Source organism: Onychostruthus taczanowskii, unplaced genomic scaffold (assembly GCF_017590055.1).
Source record: "Onychostruthus taczanowskii isolate IOZ18803 unplaced genomic scaffold, ASM1759005v1 scaffold29, whole genome shotgun sequence".
NCBI classification, from domain to species: Eukaryota; Metazoa; Chordata; class Aves; order Passeriformes; family Passeridae; genus Onychostruthus; species Onychostruthus taczanowskii.
Window position 1 is genome coordinate 2,835,870 of NW_024500239.1, and position 21,075 is coordinate 2,856,944.

At 42.7% G+C, this 21,075-nt stretch overlaps 2 protein-coding genes across 5 annotated transcripts; one reads left to right on the forward strand and one right to left on the reverse strand.

Moving 5' to 3' along the window:
• Positions 1–778: 778 nt before the first annotated feature.
• Positions 779–15,950, reverse strand: SDHA (succinate dehydrogenase complex flavoprotein subunit A). The gene is made up of 15 exons (XM_041408197.1): positions 15,865–15,950; positions 13,036–13,122; positions 12,583–12,744; positions 11,683–11,826; positions 11,386–11,550; positions 10,120–10,268; positions 8,777–8,901; positions 6,400–6,568; positions 5,629–5,824; positions 4,645–4,816; positions 3,275–3,393; positions 2,795–2,906; positions 2,083–2,213; positions 1,457–1,570; positions 779–1,122 (listed from the first exon to the last, which is right to left on the reverse strand). The coding sequence occupies exons 1-15, from the start codon at positions 15,934–15,936 to the stop codon at positions 1,036–1,038; spliced, it is 2,004 nt and encodes a 667-aa protein (XP_041264131.1). The 5' UTR covers positions 15,937–15,950; the 3' UTR covers positions 779–1,035.
• A 7-nt stretch (positions 15,951–15,957) lies between these two features.
• On the forward strand, positions 15,958–21,075 carry CCDC127 (coiled-coil domain containing 127). 4 transcript variants are annotated; one of them, XM_041408199.1, is made up of 4 exons: positions 15,958–16,080; positions 16,192–16,497; positions 16,804–16,932; positions 17,550–21,075. In XM_041408199.1, exons 3-4 carry the CDS (start codon positions 16,812–16,814, stop codon positions 18,221–18,223), a joined length of 795 nt encoding a protein of 264 aa, XP_041264133.1. In that variant the 5' UTR covers positions 15,958–16,080; positions 16,192–16,497; positions 16,804–16,811; the 3' UTR covers positions 18,224–21,075. The 4 variants fall into 4 exon arrangements, with proteins under 4 accessions (XP_041264133.1, XP_041264132.1, XP_041264134.1 ...); XM_041408198.1 differs by having other exon boundaries at positions 15,958–16,497; XM_041408200.1 differs by lacking the exon at positions 15,958–16,080 and having other exon boundaries at positions 16,494–16,540.

Sequence of the window (21,075 nt, forward strand, 5' to 3'; positions counted from 1 at the left end):
CTTCAGTCCCACAAGAACTGTGTTATTCACAGAAATGCTGTCAGAAGCTGCTCTGTTAATGCCCTACAAGTTACATCCTGGCAATAAAAGCACACTGAATTTGAGCCTTTTAAGCTTAAATATTTAGGCAAGTCTTCTGCCCCTTGGCTCCTCTGGGAAGAGACAGTATATGAAATACACAGGGCATGCCACTAAAATGGCTTCAGAAGTTCCAGAGACAATAAAGATTGGGTAATAGTATTATTATCTATATTATTCTGTATCACAGGAAATAAGTGGAAGTCTCTTTTTTCATTCAATAAAACAGACAATACAAAATTATAACTACTACAACATCATATTCTTCAAGTATTACTTACAGTCAGCAATTAAGAAGTTTAAGTCCCCACATCACAAAATTCAGCATCTCCATCTTGTGTAAAACAATCACAATGAATAGCTGGGGTTGGAAGGGATCTCTGGAGGTCATCTAGACCAATGCCCCTGCACCAGCAGGTTCACCTGGAGCAGGTTGTACAGGATCACATCTAGGCAGGCTTTTAGTATCTCCAGAGAAGGAGATTCCACAACCTTTTTGGACAGCCTGTTCCACTGCACCACCATTCTCAAAGTAACAATCATCTTCCTCATAATTAGACGGAAGTTCCTGTGCTTCACTTTGTGCCCACTCCCTCTTGTCCTGACACTGAGCACACTTCTTGCTCTTAGAATATGGAAATAACTACATATTCACAGTAAGAGCTTTGTAATTATATACAGATCAGCATATTCAAACAAATACAAGACTTTTAATGACTTTATTTAGACACATTTTGTGTTTTTGCTGTTCCTTTTGACAGATGAGTGAAAGAACATAAGCTGTTCTGCATTCCACTTTTAATACATGTACAGTAAGCCACAGCAGAATACAAGCTGGAGAAAAGTTTTGTCAGCGTTTTCATTCGGTGCTAAGTGCCAACACTATTTTGGTTTGCTTGTGCTATGCTTATGTACACTGGCCCCTCTGGGAGAGGGCTTCGAGTGAGATGGAAGCTGCTAGTATGAGCGGATCGCTGGTGGGACGGTTTGGCAATCTTCCTCATTCAAAGTCTTGTCGATCACTGGTCTGTACTTCAAGGTAACCTAAAGTAAAAGGGAACAAAGAACTTCATGACAACAGGATCAGAGAATGAGATCCAAAACCCCAACAGTTAAGATTTTTATAGAATCAGAATTCAGTTCTATCTTTGAAATACCATAAAGCTGCTCTACTAAACACCCAACACAACACGTTTTGTCACCATTAGAAGAAAAAAGCTTTTGAACTAGTCTGACACAAGGGAAAACACAATTCCAGCTCAAATAGAGAAGTCACTTCTCAAAGATCAACAGTGCAGGATTACCACAATTTCCAAGGCTGTTTACGAGAACAGCTGTTAACAGCAAGAAAGATCCTCAAGCACCAAGCTCAAAGTACCTTCCCAGTTGGGATATCCACGTATGACAGGGTGTGCTTTCTCCAGTGCTCCTCAAATGGCTTCCGCTGCTGGCCTTGGAGTGGCTTAGAGTAGTCAAACTCATCCACCCGTAACTAGGGAGAAAATGAGATTAGTACAGACCACAAGCTGTTCACAAGCAAATCACTTTAAACCACGAGATCAGCTGCATTTCAATTGCACCTGTAACCCAGCATGTCTCTGAACAGACAACAAGCTTTCTTCTTAAGTGCCGTGTCCAATTTCAAATGCTCAGGCTTAACAAGGGCTCTAAGGTAACCTTCCTTGCATAGGACAATTATTCTGTTTATGCATCTTTATGTCCTGCTTATGCATCCATGATATTACTACTGTAGTCCTGGTTTAGAGGTCTCTAATCACTCAGATGTGCACATGGAACAACACTTCTCAAGATCATTCCCAGTGTTCCATGTATTGGTCCTTTTATAAATAACAAAGAAGAAGAGACAGAGCACACAGAACAAATAGGACGCCAAATACTACACTAATCTTAACACTGAAGACTGTGCAACTTTAAAATAATCCATCTGAGGACACAAAACAAGGAGATTAAATCCTACATTCGGGTCACAGAAAACATTTATACCTTATAATCCTCTCTGGCATGGGCACCCCGGGACTCTTTGCGAGCCTCAGCTCCGTAAATGGTTTGTAGAGCACAAAGCATCAGGTTCTGCAGCTCGAGGGTCTCCACTAAGTCAGTGTTCCACACAATACCTGGCAAAATATTAAAATACTATGGAAGATGGTCTACAAACAAGAGAAATACATGTGAGTGAACCAAAGGTGCATCATCAGTTGCACTAAAATAACCAAGTTCTCTTAAGATATACACAAGGCATGGCAGTATCTGTCTGCATTGTGATCTGCTCAGCTGGAGAATGAAAACTGAGTGTTCAGCCTACAAACTGTCTTGCTACCTCTCTGCAACTCCCAACCTTCAGAAGATTCTGACAAGTTCATAATTCATCTTGGTATTTGTACAAGGTCACATCGTGTTCTGAGGGCAGTTTGTACCTTACACATGTAAATCGTTTCAGTCTCTGCTTCTTTGAAAGATTTTTCAACCAGAAAACAACTGCAAAGGTCAAGTATTTTACCTGATTACCATGTTTAGTAAGTAGGGCTCTACAAAATATTCTGAAGGATTCAAAATGGTCAAAATCTTCAGCCAAAAATTCAAGAAACATGTTAGGTTTACAGGAGAGGAGAAAGAAAAAAAAACCAACCAAAAACAAAGCCACCAACACTCTTCCCAGAGTACTCTGGGCAAGCTGTGTTCTTTGCTATCAAATTACCTCTGTCGAAAGTCTTTAGATGAGCCAGATCACCATAAATTTGGCTAAGTTTCTCACAGCCTTCTTGGAGTACAGATCCAGTACGAAATACAGCAGCATGGTTTTGCATTGCCTGCAACACAGTAAAACAAAATCAGTTTGATTATGCTGAATATGAAAACATCTAACTTCCTTAGCTCTAAAAGAGCTACAAAGCTGTTCTGAGCTCAAACTTGTCTGCAGCCTGAGAAACCCCATATTCTTCCATTCACCCCAAACAACTGAAACCTCACTCTATTATACAGCAGGTAAACTATGCAAGGGAATGACCATGAAGGGAAAAAGGAATTAACAATGATACAACCTTTACTGCACACACAATCTTCTCACACACTTTTTCTTCTGCATGGCAAATCCTGAAGTGCACTTTGCCAAGGCACCAAACCCCACAGTTGCTTGCAGCTTGTCCCACCCTATCCCTGAGAGCTTCCCCAGGCTTACCTTCTGCATGTTAAGTCGCACTTCTGAAGTCCTTATGCTTCCATTAGCAAACCTTAACTTGTCAAGATTAGCAACTGACTCTTCACCAGCATTTGGTTTAATGGGGGGAACTGGCTCTCCTAATAAGAAAATGTCAGTAAGTTTGGTAGTCAGGCTTGGGTTTGGTTTCTGGCAGTTTCAGAGACTATCAATTACTAAAAATCAGATTTAAGTAAAACTTAATCTGTTTTCTTCCTCTGAGGTGCACACCAAGTGTAACTTTCCTGAAGTCCCACCAATTGTATCCATATATTTAAAGTTCTCAGTGGAATATGAATCCCATTCTTTCCTACAAAAATGAATAAAGATTTTATAGGTTTGGCAAAATTTTGCTGTTCATTCCCTCGAAGCAGCACTTGATGAAAATTATTCTAAACTATGAAATAATCCCGTGGTCCTTACCACCTGCTACTATGCTTTCCTTGTCTCCTCAGTCCCAAACCTCCCACCTTTTCTTGGATGTATAAGGGACCAGGAGCAGTCAATAAGCCTGGCAGTTAGCCATGAGCTCTACATCTTGCCTCTAATACTGGAAGCCACTTGTCACTGGGCAACAAAGCAAACACAGCACCTTACCAGCACAGTTCACCTCACATGTAGCTTTGCTCTCAGATTAATAAACCCCCTTCTACAATTTCTAACTTTGAAGAGCCACAGAAGGATTCGAAAAAATGTTGGCATAAAGCCGGACCAAATACGCACCACAAGACCTAGGCTGATTCCATGAGGAATCATCAGTCTCAGCAGTTGGTGCAGTTTGGACATTAAGCAGTAAGAAAACAGATGACTGTGGACTCCATTACCAGCTGCTCTGGTAATGCAACTGCCATGTCCAGTATTTTGTTGGGGGTTGGAAGGGAGGGCTTGCTTCTTTGTATTCTCAGGTCAACAACTGTTGCTGAACCAGATTATTTTAAAATATGTAAGATTCAGCAGTGAGAATCCATTGAATGAGATATTGCAATTTTAGTATCTTTCTCTCACCACTTGTATGTCAGTCCTTCTTATAAATAAATTGGCAAGGTGGCAGCAAATTCCACTACACAAAAGTGCCAAGTGTAAAACAGATTACATTTTGATGTACAAGATGGTGCAGTATGTAGAAAATACAGTCTTCACATTCAATAGTCTGTGTTAATTTGTCAAAAATCCTAACTACTCTTGCCAATAGCACTGGCCCAATTTTAATTTTCAAAGGATCAATTACAAAGCAAATAGTAACATCGAAACATTTTCCTGGCACAGAGCATGCCTACCAAAAGCATAAACAACTCTTCATAGGGCAGAAGTTACATCATAAAGGCAAATGTCTCTAGAAAAGTGAGACTTACCAGGCTTGCATGTATTTGCAATAGTCAGGGCACAAGCACGACCGAAGACCACCAGATCCAGAAGGGAGTTTGCTCCAAGTCGATTAGCGCCGTGGACGGACGCAGAGGCCGCCTCCCCGCAGGCGTACAACCCGGGCACCACCTTATCCTCGCCATTCACGTGTGTGATCACCTGGCACGGCACACACCCCACGAATACTCAGCCATGCAAACGCGTGGCAACGGTGCTAACCTCCTTAATTGCAAAGGCCACGTGCACGTAAGGATGGAACACAGCCACCTGAAGCTTCTTCCACCTCTAAACACAGAATTATCTTGCCTCTAATGGGCAAGTAGAAGTGTATGCAAACACATACATTTACATCTGTATGTAAATGCAGACAGGACTAAACCCCAAGATTTCCTTACATATTCTTATGAGGAGTGCATAGCTCTGTTTCACCACAATTCTGCAGCAAGTCAGAAATGCACAGGAATAAAGTCTGATCTGCACATGCTTCTAAGGCAAAATTTTACATGGAAATCTAACAAGTACACAAAGAGAAGAATTCAGTTGATACCATCACACTGATTTCCAACTAGTGTCAGTTGGAGGACCTGCTTTAGTGTTTAGATTACATGAGCTACAGAGGAATAATACACATTAACTCATGCTACAGAATGCAATAGAGCCCTACTTTGAACTATGTTCAATATCCTCAGCTCAGTTAACAGAGAATTGTTGTCAGACCTGACAGTAATTTAATTTCAGATGTTTCTTGGAACTCCTATCTGTAGATGGACTGGAACATGGCTACCAAGTTATTATAAAAAACTGAAAAGATTGTGTAATTTAAGTACACTGACATCATTATATTATTATTATTAAAATACAATTAATCATCCTTACATTTCTAAAAAGCATTCTTAATGTTTTTCTATTTGGAAAGTAATTTCCTAGTATGATGATGAAAATACAGCCCAAAAGTGACATGTATTCCTCACCTGTCCTTTGTAGTTAGTTGGAATACCTCCCATATTATAATGCACAGTAGGCAGGACAGGGATAGGCTCTTTAGTGACATCAACTCCAGCGAATATCATGGCTGTTTCGGAAATCCCTGGGAGACGGGTTGCCAGCTGCTGTGGTGGCAAGTGGTGCAACTGCAAGTACACATGGTCTTTTTCAGGACCACAACCCCTAGCAAAAAAAAAAAAAACCAAACCAATATTGGAATACATAACAGGAATTTACAATCATTAGTAGCATTTCTAATCCAGTTTGTTTCATTTGTGAAAATAAACAGGTTCTTTTTCAAATGTTATCTGACAAAAATTTGTATCTAGCATATTTAATAAGACTGTGGCACTTGGATGAATTGAGGCCACTTTCCAACTCCCAGCTTTCATTTCACAGCAATTCACATTATTTAAGACTTTCAACTATTACATCTCTGCAGAAATATGTAAAACTTGGTAATCAGTCAAGAGAACAGCACCAAATTATTTTGTTTGTAGTAAGAGCATACACATTAAGCTTGTTTGAGCAACTGTCTCTAGACATACTGAATTCAAACAGGAAACTCTTAACATCATCTGTTCTCTGTCAATATCATTAGGAATTAACAAGAAAGATTTTCTGCCTTACATACAGGATCAGCTTAACAGTCATTAAAGCTCACTCTCATAAATTAGCATGTGCTTATCAAATGAACTATTGCACTTCACAGTGATTAAGAGTTCATTCTGCAGCTTTGTGAAGAGCATTTAACTAACCTTCCTTCACGGATTTCTATGGTCATAGAACGAGACACTACATCCCTGGAAGCCAGATCCTTGGCAACAGGCGCGTATCTCTCCATGAATCTTTCACCTTGACTGTTGATCAGAATACCTCCCTCTCCACGACATCCTTCTGTGATAAGGCAGCCAGCCCCATAGATACCTGGTCAAGAACAAGAACACCATCAATGGAGATTTCTCCACACAGCTTCACAATCAGGATGAACACTGAATAAACAAGGTCTTCTCAAAATAATCCAAGGTGCAGATTTTATTCCACCCTAATGATACCTCTAGGAACTGTCCCTCAAGTGCTGTTATTCCTTATACTCTTTCCGAAAGGTAAGAAAGTTGATTTGAAACATCCACAGTATTTCAAATATTAAACTGGAAGTGATCTGCACCTATCAATACATCAGGAGAATTTTATTAAAACCTTGTAGACCTTCAGCAATTATTTTAAGATTTTTAATAAACCAGAAGTTAATTATTTCAAGGTCCATTTGCTCAATTTTGTTCCCTCTTCTGTGCTGAAGCAGTACAAGATGGCTTCAAATCCTGTGGACATAAAAGCTTACTTGGTATCCTTTTCCTTTAGAGAAGGAAGGCCTATCTGTTATTCTGCAGCATTAGTCATCACAGGAAACAAAAATGCAAACTAACTCATGCACTTGATAATTATCTTAAAAGCTACAGAACTAACATACAAGCAGTGAAGCTTCTTTAACTAGAAAAACGTAAGTCAAAGGAACATTGGATCTCTATGATATAATAATAACATTGTAAAATTATGCAAACCATTTACAAAAATCACATCACAAGTTAAAATGAAGATTTTAATTAGCTACAAATCTAGTTTGTGATCATTGTTACCACAGTTTAGATACTGATCACATGCTAAAAAACCACAGTTCTATATATATACCTTAATTTTAGCTACCCCACTTCATTGAAGATGCTAGTTTATACATAATTCCCTAACATTTGCACCTACCCATTGCTTTTGTATCTAACATGAAACCCCTTAAAATATTAAGGACAATGGAAATATAAGTTTAAGAGGTAGTTTCAGCTTTTAATTCATAACACTTCTTACTTAGTATTGTAAGGATAGCACCTCGAAATATTAAACACTGCTCCTTTTAATTAGAACAGCAGAGACCTTTCTCACATTTTATGTCTCTCTCAAATTTATATTCAACAGCAGCTGCTGACAAGTTTAAACATACATCACTCACAAGCAACTTCTCAAATGCTGCAGAGAAGTGGAAACTGACTTGAGCCCGTCATGCTTGAGGCGACATCATGCTAGTAACATGCTGTCCCTAGTGGGGTTCCACACAGCTCCTGCTTAGGACCTGTGCTTTTCAACATCTTCACAAATGACTTGGGCACAGGACTGTAAGGGATACTGAGCAAGTCTGCGGACACTGCAAAACTGGGAGGAGCTGTTGATTCCCTCAGAGGCAGGGAGGCTCTGCAGAGACACCCCAACAATTAAGAGGGCTGGGCAATCACCAACTGAATGAAGTACAACAAGGGAACTGCTGGATTCTGCACCTGGGATGGAGCAACCCTGGATGTACAGACAGACTGGGGAAGGAGATGCTGGGAAGCAGTGCCATGGAAAGGGACCTGGGGGTCCTGGTCAGTGGCAAATTGACCATGAGTCAGGAGTGCCCTGACAGCCAGGAGGGCCAAGCGTGTCCTGGAGGCATCAGGCACAGCATCACCAGGGGGGCAAGGGAGGGGATTGTCCTGCTCTGCTCTGTGGTGGTCTCACCTCCAGTGCTGGGAGTGTTTTTGGGTGCCACAATATAAGAAAGACATTAAACTATTGGAGAGTATCCAAAGGACAGCAACAAGAATGGTGAAGGGCCTTGAGGGGAAGTTGAAAGAGAAGCAGCTGAGGTCACTTGCACGTTACTCCCTGTAGGAGACTGAAGGGAGAACTCAATGCAGTCTGCAACTTCCTCACTAAGTGAAGAGGAAGGGCAGACACTGATCTCTTCTCTGTGGTGACCAGTGACAGGATCTGAGGGAATGGCCTGAAGTTACGTCAGGGGAGGTTTAGAAGGGATGTTAGAAAAATGTTCTTCACCCAGAGGGTGGCTGGTCACTGGAACAGGATTCCCAGGGGAGTGGTTACAGCACCAAGCCAGGTAAAGTTCAAGAAGTATTTGGACACTGCCTTCAGGCACATGGTGTGACTCTTGGGGTGTCCTGTGCAGGGCCAGAAGTTGGACTCGATAAATCAGATGGGTCCCTTTAAACTCAGCATATTGTGCAATTTTGTGACATTTTAAAACCACATAAAAATCTGTTCAACTCATTAAAAATAATGTTGTAAGCACTATTTCATATTCGGTACCTGTAGGGTGAAACTGCACAAATTCCAAGTCCTGGCAAGGGAGCCCAGCTCGTGTGACCATGGCAGTGCCATCACCAGTACTGGTATGAGCAGATGTGCAGCTGAAGTAAGTGCGGCCATACCCACTGCACAACACAAAAGTTAACAGAATTAACAGGAAGAAAAATGAAAACAACATTACAACATACCACTAACTATACTGTTTGCACAACAGTGGAAAGGGTTAAGTTTTACCATCTCCTGTAGTATTTCAACCAAAAGAAAACAAAACAAACCAGTTTTGCTCAACAATACTTGAAAAATGGCTGGTGACAGAAGGCTGAAGAAAAAGAAAACCAATTCTAAAGTTATGCTAATATCAGAACCCTTGCTGCCAGAAAAAAAAAGGTTATTTCAGAAAGTTCTCTCAATCCATACCATTCAGTTTAATTTGAAAAATCACTAGCAGTTTTATAAAAAATAACATATAATGATGGTTTAGACTGCCCACATGGTCCTGATTTTATATTCTTAGATTTAAAAACTTGGTTGTCCACGTATTGAACATCAATTATTATGCTGCAAACATCTAGGTTAACCTCCAACATTACTGAGGACAGACAATCAGCCCAATTTCAGGACAAACTCTCAGAAGAAATAGCAATGTAACATATTCCACCTACCTCAAAGTACACAAGCATGAAAAATGCATCAGAAATAGGCAACCTTTTATAAATTTATTTTTAAGTGTATCTTCCACAGATACATTTATAAACATTTTTCATATTGAAATAGATAGGAGAGCGCCATAAGAAGCAAAAGACCAAAGCAAATAGCATTCTAATAAACATATACAAACTTTGCAACCAAGTAATGTTAAGTTACATTCACAATACGATAATTTTATCTTAGAACAGTCAGAATTACAGTGGCAGTATATTAATGAAATAGAGTCTCTGGAATTTTGACAAAAGCTGTTTCCTACAGGGAATTCAGAACTCTACAGATATGTTGGCAGCATTGCCACAATGTCTGTTTTAAACAGCATGTTTGAAAAACTGAAGACCATCTGAATGATATATATTACTCTTACACATTCTTACTTTATGTCATTGTTCTAGAATTCAAAGTCAGACCTCATACCAAATTCGTACTTGGTCACAAAATTAGCATGTGCCTTCTTTCAGGAGGAATGACTGAATTCAGTTATATTCCTCTTAGTGTGGGGGGAATTAATCTATAAATTATGTTCTGTCAGTCAGCGTATCTTCTCCACACTGTGAATCTGAACACATGTACAAGCACACAAACTTCCAGCTGGTATCACTCTCAAGTCTGGTCTTTCATCACAAATGTTACATTACCCAGTGGCAATGACCGTGTTCTTTGCTCTGAAACGATGTATGGTTCCATCTTCAATGCACAGGGCAATAACACCACGGCATTCTCCATTCTCCATAAGTAAGTCCAAGGCAAAATATTCAACAAAGTAGCTTGTATCATATCGTAGAGACTGGAGGAAAATTACAAAAGGAACTTTTACTGAAGTAACCTCTCTTCAAACTGTCCATACACATTGGCTGTATCAGGATAAAAAACACCCCCTCTCAAGCTCTCAAGGAAGACTGTTTCCTCATAACTACTTATTAAAGAACTTGCTAATTAATATAGTCTAGCTTTGAAAGACAGAAGTAGGGGCAAAAGCACTTAAGTCTGAGCAGTCAGGAGCTAGGCAGCAGGACTTGCCATTTTAGCCTACATTTGGCAACTTTTTTTAGCCAGCTGCAGTGCTGCATACATGCAGAAGCACGCTGCACTTAAGCTCTCCCGAAGAAATGAGAAACACCTCCAGGAGCCCAATAAACCAGCAGGAGCAGCAGGCACCGAGTCAAACTTTCTTTCATGCCCTCAGGGATCAGAGCAGTGTTTGGCAGCACGGAGCATTTGCATTGCAGCAGCACACACACTTCGAAAGTGGAGGAGAGCAATTAGCTGGCTACCAAGTAAATAAAAAACAGTAGCCACCAGGTACTTGGATTTCTGGTTTCAAGTAGCTCACTACCATTTTCAAACAGCCAGCACCTCCTTCAATTATGGTTTGTAGAATTAATAGGCAGACATGCTGGAACACTGCTCACTTACTTGCCATAGAACAAGCTCAGGAATGCACAGTAGGCTTTAATTCATTTACACTTTGTTTCCCCCTCCGCCCAGTTTGAAGATAAGTGAAAAAAAATGCTGGCTTGTACCTCTTTTCAGAGTTCCCCAATGCTGCTGTGTCAAATTTTTGGAAAAAAAGGGCTTTTGGAGAAAAGTTTATATAAATTCTCTTGGGTCTAGTTAACAGACACAAAAGTACTAACAGTGCAGAACTAGTCCAGACCACAAAGCTGACACTGTACACTAATTGGCATTTATTGTCTTCATCCCTCCACATTGCCTCAGGAAGGAAGATAACCCAGAACTGCTATAAGCCATTCCCCTGGAATCCTCATTTGTATGTAACCAGTTACATGATTGTTTAGTTTGGGTTTAATTATCTTTTTTCAAATTCTGGGGGGAAAAGGAAAAAAAAAATCAGTAAATGTAAACACGAAAACCCAAACCAAGTTAACTTCACAACTGCTTACCCTGCCATACAGAGTATGTAAGAGCGAATGTCCAGTCCTGTCTGCAACACAACAGCATCTGTGGGCCTGTCCTCCTTTTCCAAACTGAAGACTCTGTCCACCAAATGCACGCTGATAGATTTTTCCTTCTTCAGTTCTGCTGAACGGCATCCCGTAATTTTCCAGCTGTTGAACCCAAATACAAGCATCAGAAACTCTTGTGCATCACAGTACGACGAGTTATTTTAAGGAGATCTCCTTGGAAGCTAGCCTGTGTTATTTATAACTACAGCTGACATCAAATCCCATGAGTCTCACCTCTATCACCGCAGCTGGGGCTTGCTCAGTCATGTAGTGTATGGCATCCTGGTCACCCAGCCAGTCTGACCCTTTCACTGTGTCATAGAAATGCCACCTCCAGTTATCATCCTCCATGTTCCCCAGAGCAGCATTGATGCCTCCCTGAAAATGAAAATCCATTTTCCTGGAATTACATGACTCAAACACAGCTTTAGTAGGTTTACCACATTTCTATTAAAAATCACATACTAGATATGCACCCTGTGTACAAGAAATATAGTCAAGACAGATTTAATGCAGCTGTGAAACTCCTCAGTTTCACAATGGCTTGTCCTGCTTTTTTCTGTAATGCAGTGAATCACACTACAGGCAGAGAAGCAGCACTGCATTTTGATAATGTTTAGAAATGGGGAAGAAGAAAGAGGCAGTATAATGAAATAAAAACACAAGGGGAAATAAGGGTTTTAAGAACAACTGCAAGTGAGATTAAACTGCAGTGTCATTAGCTTGGAAGCAAAATGAAATGTACCTGTTACTTTATATAAAGTCTGGCAGTGGTAAGTTCATGGTTAAGCTCTTATGATCTTAGAGGTCTTTCCCAAACTTACTGATCCTGTGATTTTATTATATATTACCCTCTAAAAAAGTTTCAACTAAATGTGTGATATTTATAAAAAGAAGCATGCCCTTGAAACAAGATGCTCAAGTGCCCCATTCCTAGAAGTGTTCAAAGCCAGGTTGGATGAGGCCCTGAGCAATCTAATCTAATGTGTGGAATCCCTGCCCATGGCAAGGCTGTTGGAACTGGGTAACCCCTAATGTCCCTTCCAACCCAAACCATTTTATGATTATTCTACATCCAAATCAGCTTTCTGATAGCAGGCATTTTTTAGACATTTGTTCTGCCTCATTTCTCACCTGTGCAGCAACAGTATGAGAGCGGGTGGGGAACAGCTTGGTAACACAGGCTGTGTTAAACCCAGCTTCTGACAAACCAAAGGCTGCCCGCAGACCTGCTCCTCCTGCACCCACAACAACTGCATCAAACTCATGGTCCACTACTGGGTATTGCGTAGAAATCTGGAAAAATAAATCACTTTATTATGATCACAAACAGTTCAAGATAATTCAAATAAGTTTTATAAAAACACAAGCAGGATAGGTATAATGTTCTCAACAGACTTTTGCAGCAATTGCTATATCTGTTACACTCTCTTGCTTGGAAACTGTCAATAAAAAAGCCACACTCAGCGAGCACAACTCAGTCTCAGAAAGCACTTGAACACAGTGCTCCAGTAAAAGCCTGGAAGTTTCATGCCTGTCTAGCATTAAGTGCATTACCGAATCACAATATAAAAAGTACAGACATACCGAGTCAGACACCTTGGTGGAGGCATTTTTCTTTCCATAGACTGTGAAGTGTAAGTTCCGTGTGGGAGCCTGGCACGCTGCTGGCCACTACGGAAAGAAGGCAAGACAACTATTATGGCACAAACATTTCCACAGGACAGACTTACAGCACTCTCAGCTACCCTACATTTATAACAGATCTTCACTCACCACTGGCAGCACATATACAAGAGTATTAATGTACTTTAGAGCTACCTGCACAGAAGTTCTGGCTGTCCTGTAATCATGATATATAATCAAAAAAGGTTTGACTGATGAGAGAATAGCCTGCAGTTAACAGGGTGTTCCAGACTAGCCATTATTGACTTCAGCAACAGTGACCAGCCTCTCAGCCCTGCCTGAGGCTGCACTGACAGAACAATATGTCTGCTGAATTAATGCTGAAGTATTCTTGTAGTTCTTTCATAATTAAGCAAAACCTGCCTGAGGCTGCACTGACAGAATATGTCTGCTGAATTAATGCTGAAGTATTCTTGCAGTTCTTTCATAATTAAGCAAAGATGAAGCTTTGTGGGAACAATGGGAAGTAATGGAAAATTACTCCCCTGTCAAGTAAGCCTCAGAATTTGAATTATTTCAGGTGGTCACAGTACTGAAAATTGAAAAAGGTTGTAGAGACTGCTCCTCCAGCTGAGTGTTCCTTCAAAAGTCAGAGATATTTCTCTTATTCTTTATGAAATTAGTGAAATTTAGAACCCTTTGTTAGCACATAAACTCAGAACAAGGATGCAAGTTTTACCCTTCTGCAACATCACTCCCTACTCCCTGACTTCTTCAAAATCAAACCAAACCAACAAACACCACACCCAAACCTACTCAGTATGCAATCTTTGATTTGATAAGATTAAAACAGTCAGAACGTTAGTCTCCACCTCTCCAAGGCATCGGAATCTGGTATTCCTTCTTTACCCTGTTCAAAAAATAAGCCTAACTCAGCATGTATGCTTGCTGAGAACAGCAATACAAAGCCACATCAGGGACCTGCCCAGTGACATTGGCACTTCCCTATTTGAAATGTAACCTCAAATGCATTGGAGTGGTATCTGCAGCTGTTACATTCATGGTCCCACCACTCTACAATATAACAAGGAGCTCTTCCCTCCCCAAAGGTCCACCTCTTCCCAAGTCTCTGAAGTGAACTCCAGTACACTTTCTTTAACCTAGTTTTATTATTTCTCATACCAGTTTCCTCAAATTATCTTCTTGCATAACAGCAAATCTTCTGCGTCATTACACTTGCTATCTCTGGTTTCTGCAATCACCTTGGAATGAGATCAGTTCTTATCACCTATTCATAAGGAGTTCCACCAGTACTCTCTTCCAGGCAGCTACTCTCTCCCTGTTCCACACTGCTGTGTTACCAGGCTTTGGCTCAAACAAGAGCCCACAAAGCAGAAAAAGATGTCACACTAAGTCTGAAGGAAACACAGACTGCAGCAATCCTGAATTTTTATGCCACCAGGAAGATCATGGCCCTTTTGAAACTAAAGGTTCAATCAGGGCCAGCTCACTGCCATCTAAAATATGGAGACACTGTTTAAACCTTGCCCTCTCTCTGCAGTTGTCTTTTCTGCACTTGCTTTGTACACAAGTATAACTACAGCCCACTTTGTAATCCCAAGCTCATCATGAGCGTGCAGGATGAGAACAGTGGGAAGAAACTGAAAATTCCCACCTCACCATGGAGAAGAACAAGCCTTCATGCACAACTTACAGCCCCCTAACACAAACCTGCCAGACTCCTCTGCAGCCCTTTCTGGGCACAATCACCAGCCAGGTTCAAGCAGCTCACATATACACTGGTTTCCCACACACGTCCAGAATCACGGAATGCATTAGGCTGGAAAAGGCCTCTGAGACCATCGAGTCCAACCAACGACCAAACACCACGGTGTCAACTAGACCAGGGCACTAAGTGTCACATCCATCCTTTCCTTAAACACTTTCAGGAGTGGTAACTCCACCAGCCTCCTGAGCAGCCCATTCCAATATCTAGTCACCCTTGCTGTGAAAAAATTCTTCCTGATGTCCAACCTGAACGTTCCCTGTTGCAGCTTGAGGCCATTTCTTCCTTTCCTGTCACCTGTCCTCAGGCAGTCATAGGGAGTGATAAACTCGCCCCTAAAGCTCCCTTCTTCCAGGCTTAACACCCTCGGCTCTCTCAGCTGCTTCTCGCAGGACTCGTGCTCAGACCCTTCACCAGCTTCGTCGCTCTTCTCCAGACTCGCTCCAGCACATCAATGTCCTTCCTGAGCTGAGAAGCCCAGAACCCAACAGAGCACTCGAGGTGTGGCCTCAGCAGGGCCGAGTACAGGAGCACAATCACTTCCTTGGTCTTCCTGGGCGCACTTTTGCTGATACAGAGTAAGTCTGCGGCGAGCTTTCCATCCCTGTGCTCGGGCCGCACCTGCCAGGCTCCTCCAGGGCCTTTCCCCAGCACATCCCATTCCCGCCGCCTCCCTCAAATCCCTGCTCAGGGCCTCGGGCTACGGCGCTCGCTTCCCCAGCCGGGAGGCGCGGCCCAGCCGTGCCCACAACCATCTGCTCGCAGGAACCTGCCCCCGGGACACGAGTTGCGCGGTCGGCGCCGCTCCAAAATAGCACCGGAGGAAGCGAACCTGCCGGGGGTGGGAGGATCACCGGGCGAGTCAAGGTCACGGAGGCGACAGCGGAGCCGGGCCGCCGCCGCGGGAAAGCAGGGCAGGAACAAGGGCAAGGACGGGAACAAGGACATGGACTGGGACAAAGGCAGGAGCAAGGACTGGGAAAAGGACAGGGGCAGGGACTCACCGCCCGGGAAGCCGCGGTCGGGCGCAGCCAGCGCTTCGCCAGCCCTCTCGCAGCCGCCGCCGCCGCCGCCATCACGCACCGCAGACTGGGCGTAAAGGCGCACGCGCGGGGCTCGGCGGGACAGACCAACAGTGCCGAGAGGGGGAGCCCCAGAGCGATCCCACCCCACCCCCGAGCTGCGTGATGGAAAATTTCTAAACAGCTCCTGTTTCGAGGGTAAAGAACATTAAAAAAAAAAAAATCAAAAACTAGAATTGTGTTTCTGCTGTTGCTTTTCCCAGGGGATCTCCAGTACTGTAAGGTTCAGCCTCTTTGTCTCTCTGACAGCGCCTGAAAGTTTGCGTAACAAAAAGGCCAGAATCGTGTTTTGGAGTTGTGGGAAAGACCATTTCGTAGACATACGGACAGAAGGGTGAAGGAAAGACGGTACTGTCTCTCTAGGACAGGAAGTAGGCTCGGCAGCTCCAGGCGGCGGAATTCACCTGCGGCCCCCGGCGTTAGTGGAATAAAAAGGGCCCCGCAGGGGCAGCGACGGACGTCCGGCAGCGCCCCGGGCTCGGGCGAGCCCTTTTGTTGTCCACCCCCTTTTCCTCACGGCTGATGGGCCGGGCCGGGAGGGGGCGGGGCCGGCAGGTGAGTGGCAGCGCCAGGAGCTCGTGCGCTCCCGGGCTCGTAGGTGGGGGTCCCGCCGTGGGGGGAGCGGGACCGGGAACGGGAACAGGTCTAGGTCTAGGTCTAGGTCTGGGTCTGGGTCTGGCAGGCTGTGTCGCGGCCGGGGCTGTCACTCAGGTCGCGGCCAAGCTCCCCAGTGTCGGGGCCGCCGTTCCAGGCGCGCGGGCGGAATTCCCAGTCGCCCAGCGGGAGGAGACGGTGGCGGCGGGAGCGGCCCCGGCCCCTCTGCGCGCTGCTGAGGCCGCGTCTTCCCTCTGTGCATCGCAGGTGCCTTCATGAATAACTTAAATGACCCTCCCAACTGGAACATCCTGCCCAATCGGCGCGATCCCGGTGATGACGGCAGCCGCTGGAATTACGCCCTGCTGGTCCCCATGCTGGGCTTGGCCGCCTTCCGTGAGTAGCGCTGGGCCCCGGCCCACCGGGGGCTCCGGGAGCGGGGCGGTGACAGAACCGTCCCCGCCTAAGACTTCCCCAGGCCTGCTTGTTTCTAGCGCTGTAAACAACCAGCAATCCTGGTATCGCTCAGGCAAAGACCGCTTCTGACGCACAGGGATGAATCCATATTTAATAAGCTCCGGTATACAGAGGTGTCTCTGAAGAAAAATAAGATACAGGATGTGCTGGAGAGCCCAGAGGTAACAACGCCAGATGTTGCTGATGTGTTTATTTACTGGGCCTAGAAAGTTCTGCATGCAGTATCCACATTGGAAACCTCCAGTTTGTTTCTCCATGACTTTATTTTCCTTCTGTAATCTAAGTAGTGCTAGCATAGACAATAAAAGAATAGGGGTATTTTATTTCAGAGAGAGAATGATCATTTAAAGTGACTCACTTTAAATAGTGAGAAATACGTTTTGTAGAGACATGTAAATAGAGGTGAGTATCACTGGCAAGGGCAGGAAATAAAATTTTTTACCACTTAGTAGCTTCATTTCAGGCATAGCTAATTAATCATACCCCTCACTGTTGCATGTTATACTTGCATCTGAAGTCTTGTTTATGTCTGATAGGTTGGATCTGGACCAGAGAATGTCAGAAAGAAATAGAAAAAGAAAAACAAGAGTACTACAGAAAAGAGTCAACTTTACACAAAGACCTGGAAGGCAAATACCGGGATATAATCACGGAGAATCGTCGCGCTGTTGCTCATCTGGAGGTGGAGCTGGAAAAGGAACGCAACAGGACCCTGAGCTACCGGGAAGCCCTCGTGTCCCAGAGCCGCAAACTAGTAGAAGAGAGGAAGCTCCTGGAACAGGAGCAGGAGAAGCTGGAGCGAGAAAAACAGGTCCTTTTGCACTCTGGAGCAGAAGGTACCTTGTACCAGAGTTGCCTGGCAAAGGAAGAAGAGTGGCAACAGAGAGCCAAAGAATTACTAAAAGAATTTGAAGAGGGACTGAAGGAAAGGCAGGACATCTACTGCAGTCTTGTAGTACCCAGAACTCAGAGACTGGAAATAGAGAAAAACCTGCTAGTTAAAGCAGCAACTAATCCTGTTGCTATGGCTTTACATATGGAGAGTGGCTTAAAAGATATTTTCCAACATGATAACTACTGTTGTAATGTGCTGAACAGAACCAGAAGCCAAAATGGAAAGCTTATGTGGCTGTATCTGAGATACTGGGAACTAGCTGTTGAGCTGCAGAAATTCAAGAGGGTAGAACAGGCCATGTTAGGAAAACGCTAAGTAGGGGAGGCAGTGGGATTCCGTGTGATCCACCATGCATGGTAGGGACAATCACAGTTGTAGTCCGAAGCTGTTAAATCCTTCTGCTGTGTTGCCGTCTCTCCTCCTCCTTGCACTTGTGTTTGCATGGGACGTGTGCAGTGCTGGTGCCTTTCCTCTCACTAACAGCAGATGCTCTGGTGAGCTGTGCATGCTCCTGAGCTCAGGAGTGTCTTTGTGTGGCAGTATAGAGATACTCCGACTCCCAAGGTATGAGAGCAAAACAGAACTCAGTTTAGAGGGATTTGCCTCATTGATGGTCACACTCCAGCTAACAGAGAATGGTCATTTATCTCCCCCAGGTGTGGTAGCACATTGTTGTCCTTATCCCTGACATTTTATGTGTTGTCTCAACAATGTCTTTTTTTTATTACTATTATTTTTTAAAAGTTTGTTTAAGCAAGACTGATTTTGAGGCAGATATTTGAGAGATGGTGTTGGAGCCAACTGCTTGACACATGAATCTTACGTGTCTGTGTGTACCAATATATAGATACATATGTATGTGTGTGTGTAAGTGCATGTGAAAGTATTCTGAGGGTGGAATAGATTGATCCTGTTTCAGATTAGTCAGTCTTGCGTTGTCTTCCAGCTTAATATACAAATAATGTTTTATGAATGAAACATCCAAAAGATGCTAATTCAAATAATACATAAAGAAACAGATTGATGTCTCATTGGCACTTGGGATCCATTATCAAATTCTAGGGAATGTATAAACTGGAAGTTATATTTTCATATATTGGAGATACCTTAAGAATACTTCTTATTTTCTCAGCAAGGTTTTAGTTGCAACCCAACAATGTGCCACCATTATGGATGTCCCCATGCTGCTGCTTCTGCCTCTCAGGGCACTGGCTGCCTCCTGGGTTGCTTGTAGGAACTTCCTTGCCATTGCACCCGGCTCTGCTCCTTGGACAGGTGCTGTTTGTTATTTGCAGATGGGAACATAACTGCAGCCTGCACTGGTAGCCACTGCTCTCTTTCCACCAGTCTCCCTTTTCCCAGAACTGAAGTACATACTCTCTCCTGCAGCTCTGAAATTTTGTGCTTGTGGTTCACCACTTTACATACACATGACTGCAAAAGCCTACAGATATACAAGCTTTGCAAACTTTTAGTAGAGGGGCCTTTTTAATTTAGCTAGTAAAATAAAATAGATTTGGTAAAAAATAAAAAGTACAGTGAAATAATAAAAAAATAAACATCCAGATTAAAAAAAACCAACAACAAACAAAACTTTTAAACCCAGTGCATTTCAATTTCTTAGAACTTTGAGTATACTTTGGGTCCTTTTTAACAGTAGGAACCACCTTTTTTCAAACGTGCCATGTATTTAAAATAATAACTTTTTTCTTCCCCCTTTCTAATGCAGCCTTTGACCTCAAAGGGGCAGTGTTTACCCTTGCGTTTATAGCATCTAGTCTTCTCTGTTACTTCACTTTGATTAGTGCTGGTAGGTTGTCAGTTCATTAATTGGCTGTTTATTATTTACTGAGGGCTAGACTTGACAAATGTATTTGCACTAGGCAGTCATGTAGAACCATGGCTTGGAAGCAATCCAAGCTAAGGGAATGTCCATCTTCCTGCAGATGTGGGGTTTTTCCCTTACTGTTCTCCCCTGGTTTCATTTTAGTCTGAGCACAGAAGACAGCAGATAAATCTTTTGGAACAATGTCCGCAACTTAATCCAGTTACTAAATAGAAATATCTAACATGAAACAAAATTCCTGAACAGAATTGATGTTTCCCAACTACTCCGTTTTCCAGTGGAGACTTTGCTCACCTTGGTAGTCCCAATTATACTGTTGTGTTGACTTATTAATCCTTTCTTCATAATGATGTTTTTAATAAAGTTTTAGTAGACAAACTTGGAGGAAAAACGAGAGCTCACAAACACCAGAAGGGCCACAGTTTGTCAGGGTGCCAAGCATATTTGGGGTGGGAGATGAGAACACAATTGAGTTGCTAATCGTGTGTGACCCTGAGCCAAGCTGCTGCAGCTGGACATAGGCACGCAGTCTAATTGCCCAGGGAACAAATTAGTTTGAATAACAGCCCGTGTGTAATTCCTTCAGGATGTGGAAAGTGACCATCCAGCTGTGGCACACTTCACACGCTCCTGCAGGCAGTTAAGCTGCTCAGCTGACTGTAAGAGCAGACAGTGAATCAGTGCCAGTGTATTTGAGATTCATGCCTTGAATTTGTGTAAGTTAGCCTTAAAAGATCAGTGATTTTATGCTTTTTCATTTTTTCATTGTTTGTTACTCGTATCACTCAAAGTGTTTATAGAAAATGTAATCAAGGGTAAAATACTGTTTTTTCAGTATGAATATGTATATTCAAGCCTTAAAGACTTGAATGTGCAGGGTTGGATGCCATGTAGTAAAGGTTTGGTATTCACTTTTTCTTTTTTAGAAGTGTCATTTATTTGTACAGCTAATTGAACTGTTGTTGAACACTTCAAAGATCATTGTCTCAAGACAGAAGGGTTATTTCAGAAGGCTTTTAAAAAGTGTATAACTGATTTGGCATCACTGGTCCTGTTAGTTTCTTCCAAAACTCATGTTTGTGGGTATGCAATGTATTTTTGAAATATTCCCCCTTTGTAGGTTGTTATTCTGAAAATTCTAATGTAAGTTTAATCTTGCCCAGCACTTGTTCGGAATTGGTTAATTGTTTGGAACTGCCCATATACATATGTAGAATGCAAGAATAATTTGTTTTCAAAGTATTTAATGAACTTATTTTTATTATAAAATTGTCACTCAGCTATTAAACAATAACAATTAATAAAAACCTTTACATATTTC